The following is a 15609-nucleotide window of genomic DNA, read 5'->3' as shown; positions in this document are numbered from 1 at the left end:
TTCTATTTTTTCTTTTTATTCAATTGTCATGTCTAGTTACTTTTATTTGATTTTTATCACCAATTTTCCTTATTTCTATTGCGTATATAATTTTTAATATTATCAAGGTTTTGTATATCTCTGTGTACACGCTTCCCTCTATTCTCGACTACATTAAGTACCCCTATTTTCTTTCTTCAGTCTCTTCTTTGTTATACTATGTTATTCTTTCTATCATCTCTATCGGTATTCTTCTAGGTAAATCCTACTTGATTGTGTTCTTCCTATATATATTTATTTTATGTTATATTCCATTGCAACTTTTTTTAGCATAAATGTGTCTTTTTCCATTGCATATGTCATCCTTGATATGATGAAGGTTTTGTGTATCTCTATGTACATTTTCTCTTCATTTTTAATGCATTCAGTACCCCTATTTTCTATGTACATTTCCCTCATACTATAATCTTGTTATCATCTTCGTTGGTTTTCGTATTTTTTCTCTTAACGTTTACTCGGTTGAATCTTTGTGTTCTCACATATCTTTCTATTTATGCTTGTTCATGTTCTATTTTTTCTTTTTCCATTGTCACTTCTGATTTATCTTTTTTTTAATTTTTCTCATTATTTTCATAGCAAATATGATTCTTCATATTATTAAGGTTCTGTATATCTCTGTGTACTTTTCTTCTTTTATTTTCTACTTCATTAAGTACCCTTATTTTCTGCCTATATTTCCTCTTCTTTTGTACCTCTTTTTGACTATACTATGTTCTTTTTATCAACTTTGTTGGTTTACTTCTTATTGTTTACTCATTTGACTTTATTTTCTTCCTATATATGCTTTTTCTTTATATTCTATTGTAACTTCCCAGAGAGTTTTATTTATTTTAGCACCAATTTCCTTATTCTTGATACTATCAAGGTTTTGTATATGTCTATGTACATTAATTTTTACTGCATTTAGTACCCATATTTTCTTTCTCTATTTCACTTTTTTTTCAACTTTTTTTGGTTATACTTTGTCTTTTTTATCATCTCCGTTGGTTTTCTTCTTATTGTTCACTCAGTTGACTATTTGCGTTCTTGTATATCTTCCTATTATTACATTCTTTTGCTCGTTCCATTTTTTTTTATTTTCTATTGTCATTTTTTCCTTTATATTTAGATCTATTGAAGTTCTATTTTTCTTTTTTTCTCTACTTTTTTATTTTCTATTCCATATTCAAATTAATGTTTAGTACCTCTGCCTTTTGTTTATTTTTACTGGAGTCCTGTATTTATTCCCATTCATTATTGAAATATTTTTATCCCCAAATTGAACTATTACCTCCATGATAAGACAGCAATGTCAACTGTAAATCAATTTTCTCTGCTTTTTTCCTAAATTAGCTTGATTAGATAAAAATGTAAAGCTGTTGTAATTAAAAAATGGATTGTTTTAACTGAAAAGATTATTCTATCATTAATTTATTTTATTCTCAAATGAATCTTAATAAAATAACAGCTCTAAATTTTTTAAAGCATTATATTTCTCCAAGCTGCCATATGATGATCAAAAATCACACAATAAACAACTATTAGTAAATATTATCATCATTTAAATCATTTTTTGAAAATGTAATAAATATTAAATGGCTATTTGTTGAAATATGACCTATGTCAATATTTTATACTAAATTTAGTACTGATCCTCGATTTTTTTTTTAGTTTTCGTAACTTCAGAATATGAAAATTGTTCTACTTACATTATATTACAGAACTTATCTATATAATGAAATATTGTTAAAACTGTTCATAACTATTATTAAATGAATATAAGAACTTGTTTGGAAATGTGGTTCAACTGCTATGTAAATGATAAAATAAAACGGGTCAAAGTCACTAGAGGTACCCAATACTTTGTAACACCACAGTCTTCCAAGAAAAATACTTGGAAAGATCTTTTCCACCCACAACTATAAATCACTTCCAAATTGAGCGTAAAAACAAATCTTGAAATAACAGCATTGCGATTAAATGAAATTTTCAAGTTTATGAGCAATCAAGTCGAGAATGCTCTAATAACACTCAACTAATTTCCCTTAAATTATTTACGGAATCATTATATTATTTTACCAAAACAAAGTTCTTCAATATGTTTAATTATTTCCTATTAAAATATTTTGTTTTGAGATAATCTAGTACTAGTTTTTTGATATTTTTTCAATTATTTAGTAGGGAAATACTCATCCATATTTGTACTTGTCTTAATAATACAAAATATAATATAATTTAAGACTGTTAATTGCACTACATTGAACAAGTACTGCAGCGGTATCATTTCTGGAAGTAGGGATTTAAGCATTGAAGCCAATTATTTTTTTATGCATATCAAACTATATTCTGTTTATAATTTTTCTTAACATTTGCTTCAAAATAAACATGAACATATCTATGTAAAATTGCCAAGTAACGTTATTCCAATCCACCAGTGTAAATTTCACTAAAATGTTTTGATAAATTATAATAAACTCAATTGCCCCACTAGATTTTTGAGTATCCTACTTTTCTTTCTTCCTCTATTATTTCCATTATGCTTCACAACATTTGCTTCAAAAAGGACCATGAACAAATCAATGTAAAGCTGGTTACTAATTAATTCCAATCCCTCCGGTGTAAATTTCAATGAAATATTGTGTTAAATTATAATAAACTCAATTATTCTACTAGAATTGTAAATTCAATAGCATCAATATTAAACGTAATCATTATAAGGGATGTGTACAAGAATGAGTATTTTCAAATTATGATTTCCACTTTTGAATGTGTAATACAATGTATTTTTTAAAATCTTCTGACCAAACACAAAGCTATATTTGTAGGTAGTACTTTGTTTTGTTTTATAAGTCAGTACTTAATTTAGTATCTTGTAATATTGACTGTGAAACTGCAAAAGGCAACCTAACGGATAGTTTCGTATGCCCACCACAGCAACACTGTCGTAAAAAAGCAATTGGACCACACTAACCTCCTCCATTCTCTCCTTGACCAGGAAACTCAAGCACTGGCGCAACGTTCTACAAATCTGAACGAATACTACGAGAGTTTGCGCAACAACGTAATCACACTTTTGGAACACGTCCGTTTACCTGCCGGTGCACCTGGTAGTACGTGTGGTAACGTACCCGAAAAAATCGGCCAGGAAAATTTCGATTCTTACCTGAGTAAATTGCAAACGTTATGTACGCCTGAAGGATATTGCAGTGACGAAAACAGACCTTTATATGAAACGGTGAAAAGCGCTTTACAAGATTTCACTGTGCTGCCGACCCCGATTTAAAAAATGTAAATCTTCTGAGACTTTAGACTCTTGTGAGTAAAATAGTTGTTTGGAATGTCCTTAATAGTGCTAAACGAGCGGTTTGCACAAAGTTCGAAGCAGACTGAAATATAAACCAAAGAAATAATATATAAATTATATTTTAATTTATTCCCAATATTTTTAATTTCAATATACAATTTTTCGTATAATAGTATATTAAAAGAACTTTTTGCATACCCACGTAGTCTTTTAGATATATAAATCTACAGGGAACTGCCTTTTTAGTATTTTGAGAAAGCTCCATCTACACGTGAAATCCTCAAATAACCAAACTGCTATTATGTATTTTGGCGATCTCTGCGTTTTGACATGGATTTGTAATAATAAAAACTCTACTACCATTGTTAGTCAAAAATTAGATATTATAATGATATATGAAAAAAAATTACCCCTTCTACAATAATGTAATAATAAAATCAAACTGTATTGAACACACTGTGTATTATCACTAAAGCAACACATGGAATTACTTTGTTTGACGTGTGTTTCGATAATCAATTTATCATCTTCAGAGACTTAATTTGATTAACAGAAATACCCTTAGTGTAATTGTGAGTATTGGTGTAGTGGTAGTATAAACAGTGTGTTCATCAGTGGTTCCAAATATTCCATCTTGAATTGATACTTTCCAAAAACTAATTGACCAAGGTTTTGTCGAAATACACTAATTTACTATTCAAATTTTTTGTGGATATTTTAAAAGTTGCAAAATTTGTATTTTTTTTTATTAAAAAAGAATTCAAGTAATACATTTTTTAAACTAATTAATCATATGCTTTTTTGATATGTAACAAAAATTGAACGGAAGTAAATTTTAGTTCATAGTTAGATCTTAATAAAATCAAAAACTTCTTATTGTAGCTATGATATTTACGATGAATTTCTCAATATTTTGCTTAATACCCCTACATCTATAGTTAAATTTCACTGTCAGACAGTTTAATTCTGAGGGTTGGTGTACTGCCCTCCTTATTGAAAACTTCCCAACTAACAAAATGTTGAAACTGAGATAATTGAGATTTTGTGAAATTTATTGTCATTAATGATTACAACTTTTTTTTATGAAATTTTTGCTATTAGACTTGACTAAAGAGTACTTATTATTGTCAGTTACGGTTTCTTCACTAAGCTGAGATAAATTTGGAATAAAGCACCGTAATAACATTTTAACTTGGTAACATATGACGATTGTTTCTTTCTATAGGAGATTCTTCAAACCGCTTCCGTTTTCTCATAATTCCTGTCTTTGTATACAATTGTTGATATGCTTTATTTATATTGTAACCTAATTTGTTTAAAACATCTGACAAAATCAACTCACAAAGTAAATAATTTTTGGAGACTCTCATTTTATCAGCAGCTGCATTTTGTTTATCCATGTCTGAAGTCTTAAAGATTTGTCCCCTGACACTTCACACTTTTTTGACCTTTTCGAACTTTTTAAAAAAACTACAAATTGAAATCGGAATAGTACAGAATTTTGTGTACACATGTATACATCTGATTTTTCATAAATTCCCATTGTTAAGAAAAAACGAAAATTAATATTGACATAATCAAAATATTTCAATAAACTAAATCTATTTTGAAATTGAATGGAATAAAGATTAAATGATGTTCTTACATTTTTCACATATACATTAAAATTTTTGTATATTCCACTGTAACTATTTTTACATTGACATTTTACATTAATTGCAACTAAAATTTTCACAAAAATCAAAAGAAATACTTTTATTCTATTACTAAAAAAATTTCTTTTTGGTACAATAGTAAAAGGTAATATCTTAAAAAGGGGTGTAAATTGAAAATTATTACTAATATATTCATGTCAAAACTCATAATGATTTCGATGTTTATCAATAATATCCTCACATGTACGTAAATTTATATTGTGATTTATGTAAATAGCTGAATATACAGTGCGACAAAATAAATTGTAGATATCTGCTATACCCGTGTCGCTATTAAAAAAAAATAATTTGTATAATATAAAAAAAATAATTGTACATAGATCGATATATTTCTGTTTGTAACTATATGTAAAAAGTTTATCGCAATCATTTTAGTTAATATATGTTTGAGGGATGGAAATCTGACAAAATTATAAATAATTTTATAAAGAAATATGCTATTGTTATATAAATCGTTATTATAACTAAATAATAACTTGATGTAATCACCTTCAAACATCAAGAATGGTGTTAAAATGATTTGTTTTTAGCACTATTTGAGAGGCCACATGGTGTTAAACCTGGGATATATACAAACTATTGCTTGCTAATTAAAAGCTCTTCATCTCATGATGACGAAGAAAGCTGTTGGCTCATTTTTTGGCCAATACCTTTTCACTTTTTATTATATTCGATGGCTGCTGCCCTGATTTACTAAAATCTTTGTAGTAGCAGACTTACAAACCGTCATTGGTTACTGCTTGCATTAAGACAAGAATGTATGAGATAGAAATATAATACGCACATCTATTCACTCCTTGTATCATTGGACAACTGTAGAAAGTTACAAAAAAAAAACTTATTTTTGATTGATTTATTTTCTAGTGCATATTTTCAGAAATTATTTTGAAGATTTTTCATAAAAAACAAATAAATTTTTGAGAAAAAATTACATTATCGAAAAGATAACATAGTGGATATTTCTTTAAAGGTATTATATTATTAAAGTTGTCATTTTTCCATCTACCGCACTTTGTTTTAGACCAATTCATCGTTTGTATTTATTTCTCGTTATGTTATTTATTATTAAACTTGTATAAAAGTTGATTAGGATTTTATCTTCTTTAGAGATCTATTTTACTAAAAGATCGGCGTTCGAAGAGATTCAAGCAAATTTACAAATCGTGTACAACTTTTAAGTAATCATTATACTTTTTTTAGACTCTGTGATTATGTATACCTAGTCTTTATAATAGGTAGAAGAAAAATGATAGTGTTATTTATAAGCTCGTTTTTCCTAAACCTGAATTTTCAAGTGTGCGGCCACATCTTTGATTGTAGGTCGTTTTTTAATAAAAGCATCATTTACTATCAAAAAAAATTCAACTGTAGATTCAAGATAATTATTTGAATTACATTACTCTTTGGTATTGATACTATCTCAAAGAAGAAGTCAGTAATTAAATAGAAATTTTTTTAATTTATACATGCAGTTGCAAGCTTTTTAAAACGATTCCAGAATATTTAGAACACCCCAGAATATTCGATAACTGCGTGGCAAATGCTAAGAAAAAAGAATACAATACATACATCAATATAAAACTAAGGAAAATTTGATCAAATGTAAACAAAATGTTCAAGGGGAGATTCATATAAAATTAAACAAATATTTGAATTAGAAAAGCTACCAATTAACCAGTAAACAACGTAAATTTAATTAGTAGTTTGATATTAGTACAACTTTACCGATAGACTTTTTCAGTTCATTATGAATTAATTTGTCTTTGTAACATTCAGAGCTACTGACTGAAGTAAACACGACCTGATTTGGAATTTTGACGCCCGCAGGTCCAATAATTTTTTTGCTCCTAGTTAATTTTCTAAAAAAATTTTATTAAAAAATTATATCTGGCTCATATGTTGATTGCTTCACGACAAAATGCAGTCTTGTAACTCTTATAAATTTTATGTATTAAATATAATTAAAATAAATATAAAATAACCCGTAGAGTATTTGCAGTGCCCCCCAGAGAACTAGCGCCCAAAGGACAGGGCCTATTGGGAAAGCTCTGCACTGATAAACTTGACTGTCCTAACTAAGAAAACATATAAAGATGATATTCAACATATAAAATGCGAAAATTAATGATTGATGATTAAAAAGACAGTACGTTAAATCACACATTGTTCAGTGTAATTGTAAGCCTTTGTAAAGAGGTAATGAATAGTGGAAGTATCACAAAGATTTCCAGAAATTCCAACTTAATATATGAAGTACTATTTAAAAGATGTTTCAAATTTCCTTGTAGATGAGGATAAGTCTATAACTTACAGTATGAAGAATTGTAATATCTCAAAATTCTTTTTCTTATTCATTTTTAAGATCTCATGACCTGTTAGTTTTGCAGGTTTCTCTGTATCAGTTCCTGGGAGGTGGACTGCCAGCTGTCCATCCATCTCTTAGGTGGTCGTCAAAATTCTCATTTCAATAGTATAAGGATTTTTATCTGAAAAATTTTGTCCTACCAATCTGTAAAACGTTTTTGCCCCTCTGGTATGCCAAACATGAAGTCACGTCATCAAAAAAATTGATAACCTCAGTGCTATTTTTTACAGATTACCCATTTTAAACATTAAATAAAGTAGTGTCTTCAATCCACAATATTTATGGGTTAGTTTGGTTGTTTGACGCCCTAAAACGAGATGGAAATCGCAAAAATTAGCTTAATTTTTTTAATGAGGTGTGTGATAGACCAAAACCCACAACATATTTGTAGTGCGAAATTTATTTCTAGTAAAAATTTGGAATAAGGTAAATAATAAATAATTTTTTCTTGAAATCAAATTGTTAACTTTAAAAGGATGCTGAAAAATCCCCTCACTGTCCAGATGTATAAAAAATTTGTTTGATACTATAGAAAAAATTTATTGCTCCAAAATTTTCATTTTAATAATAGATATATAGAATAAAATTCAAAATAAATGTCATACATCATATATGATGGTATGTCACCCTAACCAGGAAGTCTTATGATAAAATAATTTATTACTTCATGCTAAGTTTTCATAAAAACGCTATTTTAAACATTAAATAATATGACAAACTCCATGAAAGAGATGGCTCGATGGCACATAGTTCATCCAAAGTGAACTCAAAATTTTATGATATAAAGTGTTCACTTTGTTTAACATGTTTAAAGTCTCTGTATTTTACAAAAATTATGAGTTGTTTAAAAAATTGGACAAGCCATTACACTGCAATTTATTTATTATATGAAATTTATTAGTTTTGTAGATATGTGAAAATATTCTACTCTACAATATTGACTTTGAAAAGATGGTAAAAAAATATTCTTTCGTTTTAGAAGTTTGTTAGTCTCGGCAAAAACATAAACAATTATTTTTTAGAAGTCAGTACCTAGACTAATACAAACAATCGCTGAAAATGTATAAAAAGTTTAGTAAATTTCCTTAGGGTTCAGAAAAACATGATTTTCACTCAAATGTGAGTTTATTGTTTTGGGAATCAAACAAATGATTTATTATTTAGTTTTTTGTCAGCGCAATTTTCACAAAAATGGAACATGTTCTTAAATCAATCACTAAATATCTGATTAAATTGTTTTCAAAGTATGTTTTTGCATTGAATGATGTTTTTATTGTTCCATGCCAAAAATCCTTGTACTTGTAAAAATAAAAAAATATTGAAAGCACACGTTTATAAAATATCCTGTTTTGTTATTGTTTCTACAGGTTATTTTCTGTTTCCTATATATAGTTACCAGTAATCTTTATTTTTCCCTGAAAAAGGTGTTTTCGCTGTGCTGTTTATTCTCATTCCCAACAAATTGTTGTGTAATGTGTAAATATACCTATGAATTATATATTCGAATTCTCATTATATTCAATTATTTGTTCACACCAAATATATATGTTAATATACATGTGTTGTTATTAAATAAAGTATCTGAAAGGTAATATGAATTTCATTTTCCATTTACCCAATATAACCTCTACAGATGAAAAAGAAGAACATATAAATAACCGAAGCGAAATACGACAATGTTATTTTCAACTTATAACACAAACTTTAATGTAAAAAAATATTAATTTCAAGTTTAGTGAAGTTTTCCGACTTAATTGTAAAATTCAAATACGCCCAAAGTTGTCAAAATTATTCTAATTCCTTTGTCATAAAATACTATTTCATACTGAGTTGTAGTCACTATTTCTACCAACTCATAGAAAATATTTTTACTACAAAAACCTATTTTTTTACTCTGAGTAATTCAAATTACTGCAACACTAAATTTCGATTCCGTATATGAATTTGATTTAAGTTTTTTAAATTAAAAATTAACTTTCGGGTCATTATTTTATTCCAAGTAAATGCCTTTCCTATATTCACTATATACCGTTTTTTTTTATTGGTAAAAGGCCACTGCAGTAGAAATATATTCCAAACAGAAGAATACAAAAATTAGGTTATGGAAGTAAAGTTTAAAAATTAAAATGAACAAATTATTTACAAGGTTGATTTCTAAATCTTTAAACAAATTATCGAAAACTGATAAATTGGCAAGCACTTATAAGGCAGCTGTCATAACAGAAATAGGGAAACCTTTAGAAATACAAGAAAAAAAAGTACCGAAATTAAAACCAAATCAAGTTAGGGTACAAGTTGTTTATTGCAGTGTAAACTCGGTGGATTGCCATAAATTTAGAAACGACAGTGACCAATTACCGTTTATTCCTGGATATGAATTATCAGGGGAGATTTTAGAAAAAGGAACTGAGGTTAAAGATGAGGTTATTAGGATTGGAGAAAGAGTTGTTGGCTTAAATCTTTTACATTTCGGAGGCTTTGCCGAACAATGCGTGGTAAGGTATTTATTTATATCTTCCAATGTAACAGTTAATCAACTAATTTCTAGCTAGATATCAATGATGTATGGAGGATACCGGGGGATTTAGAAAGGAAAGATGCTGCAGTCATAGCTTATGGTCATTCCACTGCTCTTTATACGTTTTCAAAATTATCTACTATCAAAGAAAAAGAAAAAGTTATAATTTCAGCTGGTCCTGCTGGAATGGGCTTAGCAGCAGTGGATATTGCAGCAAATGTTTACAAGGCACAGGTAGATATATTATACTTATGTTTAAGGAACCTACAGTGACATCAGCTGTTAAAATTTCGTCAAATATATTTTCTTTCAAAGGTTATCGGATTGGTGGATACAGAAGAGAGAGGTGAATTAGTCAGACAAAGAGGGGCATTTGAGACTGTTAGTTTCTCAGAAAAATTACCCAAAACATGTATGGCAGTAACTGAAAATAAAGGAGCAAATGTAGTCTATGAAGCAGTAGGAGAACAAATGGAGCTTATTGGAAAATGGTAAGTTTTCTGTTGATAAGGGTGGTGTAAATCAAAATTCTTATCATTATATATTTTGCTCTATAAGGGAGTAGAGGTAGTGCTAAGTTAAAAATATTTTAGAAACTTATCAGCGATTATAAGGAATAGTGTCACCACAAATTTACTAAAATTCATTTTAAATTTAACCTTTGGTAGGCGTTGTAGATAGAGGACGTTTTAGAATCAACACAGAGATTTTATTGAACTTTTTGGAAGAAGTGGGAGGTCAACAACTGTAGTATTCTATAGAAATAATATTCAAATATCAAACACTATTTTAAATATTAATATACATTATTTGTTTATTACTACTTCTGGTACATGTATGTGCAGATAGTCATAGTAGCACATTGTAATTCATTGCTTCTTTGAAAGTGGAATGCTCTTAGTGAGGAGTTAATTTCTTCAAAAACATGAATGTGATAATGAAAAAGTAAACAACTAAATATGAAAAATATTTGAAGAGAAACATAACCGGGCGACTAGAATTTATTGTGTCAACTCTCAGAGCTATTTTTTCACATCTACAAGGTGCACTGATTCCTCCTCATAGAACCTGAACTTGTTAGTGTATATTAGATCCAATGGTATTAGGTGCTTCTTGAGGCTGTAGTGCATAGTAAGGAAACTAGTGAAAACGTACAGCTTGTCTCTATTTAGATCCAAATACTTTTTAGATCTATGGGTATCAAAGTGATAAATGAACTTTTTGAAATGATTTAGCCTTGATGCTACTTTCTTAGTTTCCTCTTCCTTTCAAAACTCTTTTTTTTATACCCCACACTAATGGAAGGTGATTTTTTTAACTGATCAGGTTCTGTTATTCCATCCTATTTCATTAAGTTGTCTTTAGTACTCTTATGTTAGCTCTGAGTTGATGATATGAGAGCTAAGTGCTTTTAAGCTGTTTGACTATAGAATGAATCACTATCTCTCATTTCTTCTTTCATCCTAATACTTTGAGAATGTTCATTTTTCTGGATTGTAAAGATTTAAAAAAAATGGAGATTAGTTTTATTGATTAGAATATGAAATGAACTCAGATTCTCTCATAAACTATTTCCTTTTTTCCAACCATTTCTTACTTTTTAATTAAAATGAAGTTATTAATTAAATATTTTTTCTCAATATAGTACACATATTTTCCACACCTGTAAATTTTTATTTAATTATAAATATTTTTTCTGTTTCCATTACTAATTTTTCATTTTTTTGCAGCGTTGCTGTTGGAGGAAAACTATTTCATGCAGCTCCATTCTTTTACAAGACAATCCCAGCTCCAAAGCCTCACACATTCGCTTCAATTGTTAGTCTCAAAGAACTGAAAAAGCAAAATAACAACCTGTATAGATCCATAGTCAATGATACTCTTGAAATGGCAAACGATGGGCTAATAAGTGCTCATATAAGTGCTAAATTTAATTTGACACAAGTGAATGAAGCAATAAAATTTATTGATGATAAAAAATGTACTGGTAAAGTACTTATATACATTGATAACTAAGTTTCGATTATTAAACAAGTATTATTTATTAGGTAATAACATAAATCGGTTCTGTTATTTTATTTTAAAACTTTTTAGTTATAGAATACTTTATTCTATTACCTTTTTGTATAATTTTTGTAAAAATGGTTGTTATAGTAAGTTTCCAAAGAAATTTGAGGATATAAAAAAGATTGAACATTCTAATAACACTTTATCAATATATTTGAACGAATTCTTTACTGAAATACTCTCTGGTGTGAAGGGTAGATTTTCAAAGTCCTTTGACAACCATCTGTGAATATAACTAGGTGTATCTACAAAAATAGGCCTCATCTCAATAGAGCTTTGACAATTTCGGGTTATTAACAGATAACTTTTACCTAAGTGAACCAGTTATAATTATTAAGTGTTTATTTCGGATCTTGTTGTATAGTCCTGTCTTGATTAAGCTACTAACTTTCTTGAAATAGTCTTTTTTGTCCATAATAACAATTTTGTTTCCTTTATCTATCTTTAAATAAAAACAGATAAAGGAACGGATAAAATTTTGACATTATTCAAATATTCTTTGCTAATTAATATATTTTTATTCTTAATAGACATGATTTTCGAGATCTCCTGCACGTCTTCCGGATGAAAGTCTTATCATCATTAGGGAGATACTGAATGGAACTTTCAATATATCTAAATCAAAATGTCTACGTCATTTCAGTCAAAAGTCCAGGAAGAAAGGCTCTCAACAATGTCGATAGACTCCAAAGAAATTATTTTTCTCACTTAAATTGTAAATAGAATAATCCCTCGACTCTTTAATTTCAGTTTTCTAATTATTTTAATGTACTTCTGATCTCAACCTTAATAATTTTTGTCATTGTATGGAGTGCTAAACTCACAGTTTGGAGTATTATTGTCCCTTGTTTTCAAGTTAACTATGTCTACATGTTTAGACGATAGAATGTATCACTTTATAAAATTGTTTTTATTTTATTTATTAATTAATATCTATTATTATATTTGGTAATATAAACTAGGTCGCTGTTAGTAGAACCTGTGTCAAGTGTTAATGAGGTGCTTAATATTCGATTATTGTTCAATTCGACAGATAATAAGGGGTAATAAGTTATTCCTCTCTTAATTTTATTTGGTATATTTGAAAGAAAAGCAAATTTTAACTCATGTCTTTATTTCATAATAAAAACAAATATCACAATATAATTATGTATGTTCTGTACTTCATAACATTTTTTTTATCAACCTCTGGTTCAATTAAAATCAGAATCATTTTTACTAACTTATAATTATTAAATAAAATTACACATTTAGCGAATAATTCATAAAATAAGAGATCAAATATTTCCAATATAGTTTCTAGAACATACATTTGCTCAAAAAAGGTTTATTTGTAAGCTGAAAATGTTCAATTAAAAGGATACATTGTTGATAAAATAAATAAAATATACAGCAAGTTATATTAAGTTTAAAAGGGAGTCACTAAATTAGCTCAAAAAAACGAGCAGTTGGTAAAAACTTCTCGACATTTGTACACTTTACACTGCACCCTTATGATCTACTTTATAGTAAATGAATATATAAAACAGGAAATCTTTAGAAATTCTAAGAAACAGTTCTGATTTCGATCGTTTTTTTAAATTTTGTTTTTTTATATAATCAAAAACAGAAACCTTTTGTAGCAGGGACATAATGATTTATATTGTCCATGATATTAATGAAGGAAAATAGTTACATCTCCTGTCCAATATTCTTTTTCCAAGTCTATTACAAAAAATTATTTTTTTCAACAGTAATTCAATGTGTTATGTGTATAAGTATGTGGGTTTCTGATATGAACTCTAACTCATTTGAACTAATTGAGCATGAAAATAAACATTAGTACAGTGAAATCTAGTTTCAATATAAATAAATGAGATAATAATATAATCTACAACAATCACTAGGAAGTAGTAGTCTTTAAGGATTTTATGCTAAATTAGCTTATTAAAACCATTTAAGTTCCCATAAAATAAAAAGTTTTTGCTAGCTTTTTGAAAATTTATCTGCTGAACATGAATCAACAAAAATACCCTTGCCTCTATTTGCAATATCTGCGTAGTCCCTTTTGCCTTTGGAGCATAGTTTACTTGAAAACTGAGCGTCTCGTTTCCTAAAAAAAAAGAAGAAAAAAACAGAATAAAATATGCATTTTTTGCTCCAAATATTTGGTGGTGTCTTCATAAATGTTAATTAATATTCATATTTGTATTAGTATTATGAATTTTTATATGAAACCCTGCTGCATTAACTGATTATGTTAATCCAGATAGGGCACTGTTATTAAATATGGGTTAAAAAAGGTATTTTTGTTTATCACTTTCTGGAAAATCCACTGCATTGGTACATAAACCAAACTATTCAAAAAATAACTACTCACATCTGGGTCTTAAAACTATTATTTATTCACAAAAACAACAAAAGAAACACCTCATAATCTATTGAATATTAGCAACATTCCACATATATAATAAGGGTTTACGTTTGTTTATACTAGATATTATAAAATAATAAATGATTGGTTCTGATAGTTCAAATTATTATTGTTGTCAACGGCGATGTGTTTCTAGTTTTGCAGTTTCATTACTTTCCACGAGAATATGAATAAAGAAAACTTCTGGTTCAAAATATTCTAGGATTAAGATAGACAGATAAATGCTATTAAAGAAATGAAATTTTCTCATCCCAATAACTGTAGTTCACTATTCCTTCTCAAATAGTTTGAAGAAAAATTTTGAAATATTCATGCAATCTCTCTATATGTCAATTCTAATTTATATAGAAATTAATTGAAAAAACTTTGAAATTATTTGAACAATTAGTAACGCAGACGTCTTGTTTTCATATTATTATTAATTAAATTGAAATTTCATGACATTTGTTGGTTCAATTATTACTTAAAAGAACATGAAAAACAAGTTTTTAAATAGGTGTAAATTATATTTGACACCTACTTCACAAATCTTTGAGAAAACTACATTTTTAAACTACAATTTCATATGTTTAATGTAGCGGAAGTAATGATCCGTTATATTTATACAGACGTTCATAAACGAATTAATAAATAATACTCACCCTCTGCCAGGCATCTCCATCTCCTCCACCAAAACATTTTTGACATACAAATGATCATTACACCAAAACAAACATAAAGTTCGTGGTTCTAAAACGTTCATATCATATTCCCAACTTAATTCAACCTTTCTAACATTCCCACCAAGATCTATGGGATGAGAAACCACAGTAGTATATGTAGCCCCATGTTCCAGTTTCATATCACCGGATGGGGTTAATTCTGCATGTAATACGCCAGAAGGACTATAGATAGATGCTTTTAGATGACCTTGTACCCAATTTTCTGCAAATGGTGGATGTGCTAACTCAGTAGTGATCCGATACATTCGATCTAAAACAAATTAATATAGATTATTAGTCTATTTTATAAAGGGGTCGCAAAAATATGCGCCGATGCCCTATTGTGATACAAAAGGCTTTTTTTCTCACAAACATTAGAAGCTTTGTATTATTGACAGTAGTGGGGTGTTTGATTTGTTCTTATCTGTGCCTACAAACAAAACATTTTTATATTATGTTGAAAAAAAAGCTGCCAAAATAATGTATTAAATTTTTGGGGTTACAATGC

The 15609-nt window shown here is 28.2% G+C and overlaps 3 protein-coding genes across 9 annotated transcripts in view; 2 read left to right on the top strand and 1 right to left on the bottom strand.

Moving 5' to 3' along the window:
* Positions 1-8994, top strand: part of LOC130891734 (myelin transcription factor 1) — a 51159-nt gene extending 42165 nt beyond the window's left edge. For both annotated transcript variants that reach the window (XM_057796643.1, XM_057796642.1), the window contains one exon: positions 3014-8994. In XM_057796643.1, the coding sequence (XP_057652626.1) occupies positions 3014-3301 (288 nt within the window). In that variant the 3' untranslated portion in view covers positions 3302-8994. The remainder of the gene's footprint in view (positions 1-3013) is intronic.
* Positions 8995-9477: 483 nt separating this feature from the next.
* Positions 9478-13907, top strand: LOC130891742 (quinone oxidoreductase-like protein 2 homolog). 2 transcript variants are annotated; one of them, XM_057796660.1, is made up of 5 exons: positions 9487-9897; positions 9951-10154; positions 10236-10411; positions 11651-11968; positions 12518-13130. In XM_057796660.1, exons 1-4 carry the CDS (start codon positions 9529-9531, stop codon positions 11934-11936), a joined length of 1035 nt encoding a protein of 344 aa, XP_057652643.1. In that variant the 5' UTR covers positions 9487-9528; the 3' UTR covers positions 11937-11968; positions 12518-13130. The 2 variants fall into 2 exon arrangements, with proteins under 2 accessions (XP_057652644.1, XP_057652643.1); XM_057796661.1 differs by having other exon boundaries at positions 9478-9897; positions 11651-13907.
* LOC130891741 (pancreatic triacylglycerol lipase-like) overlaps positions 13085-15609 on the bottom strand; it is a 45817-nt gene continuing 43292 nt past the window's right edge. For all 5 annotated transcript variants that reach the window (XM_057796659.1, XM_057796657.1, XM_057796656.1 and 2 more), the window contains 2 exons: positions 15042-15372; positions 13085-14079 (listed from right to left, as the gene is read on the bottom strand). In XM_057796659.1, coding sequence (XP_057652642.1) covers positions 13953-14079; positions 15042-15372 — 458 coding nt within the window. In that variant the 3' untranslated portion in view covers positions 13085-13952. The remainder of the gene's footprint in view (positions 14080-15041; positions 15373-15609) is intronic.

Source organism: Diorhabda carinulata, chromosome 3 (genome assembly GCF_026250575.1).
Source record: "Diorhabda carinulata isolate Delta chromosome 3, icDioCari1.1, whole genome shotgun sequence".
NCBI lineage: Eukaryota > Metazoa > Arthropoda > Insecta > Coleoptera > Chrysomelidae > Diorhabda > Diorhabda carinulata.
Note: the sequence above shows the minus strand (reverse complement) of the source record. Positions and strands in the feature narration are given on the sequence as shown.

What these genes read in the sequence shown, in the direction of transcription:
- LOC130891742 (XM_057796661.1), top strand. Translation starts at nt 9,529, where the DNA reads ATGAACAAATTATTTACAAGGTTGATTTCTAAATCTTTAAACAAATTA. An exon ending in GCTTTGCCGAACAATGCGTG is followed by an intron (nt 9,898 to 9,950) that starts GTAAGGTATTTA and finishes ACTAATTTCTAG; the next exon opens with CTAGATATCAATGATGTATG. An exon ending in CAAATGTTTACAAGGCACAG is followed by an intron (nt 10,155 to 10,235) that starts GTAGATATATTA and finishes TTTCTTTCAAAG; the next exon opens with GTTATCGGATTGGTGGATAC.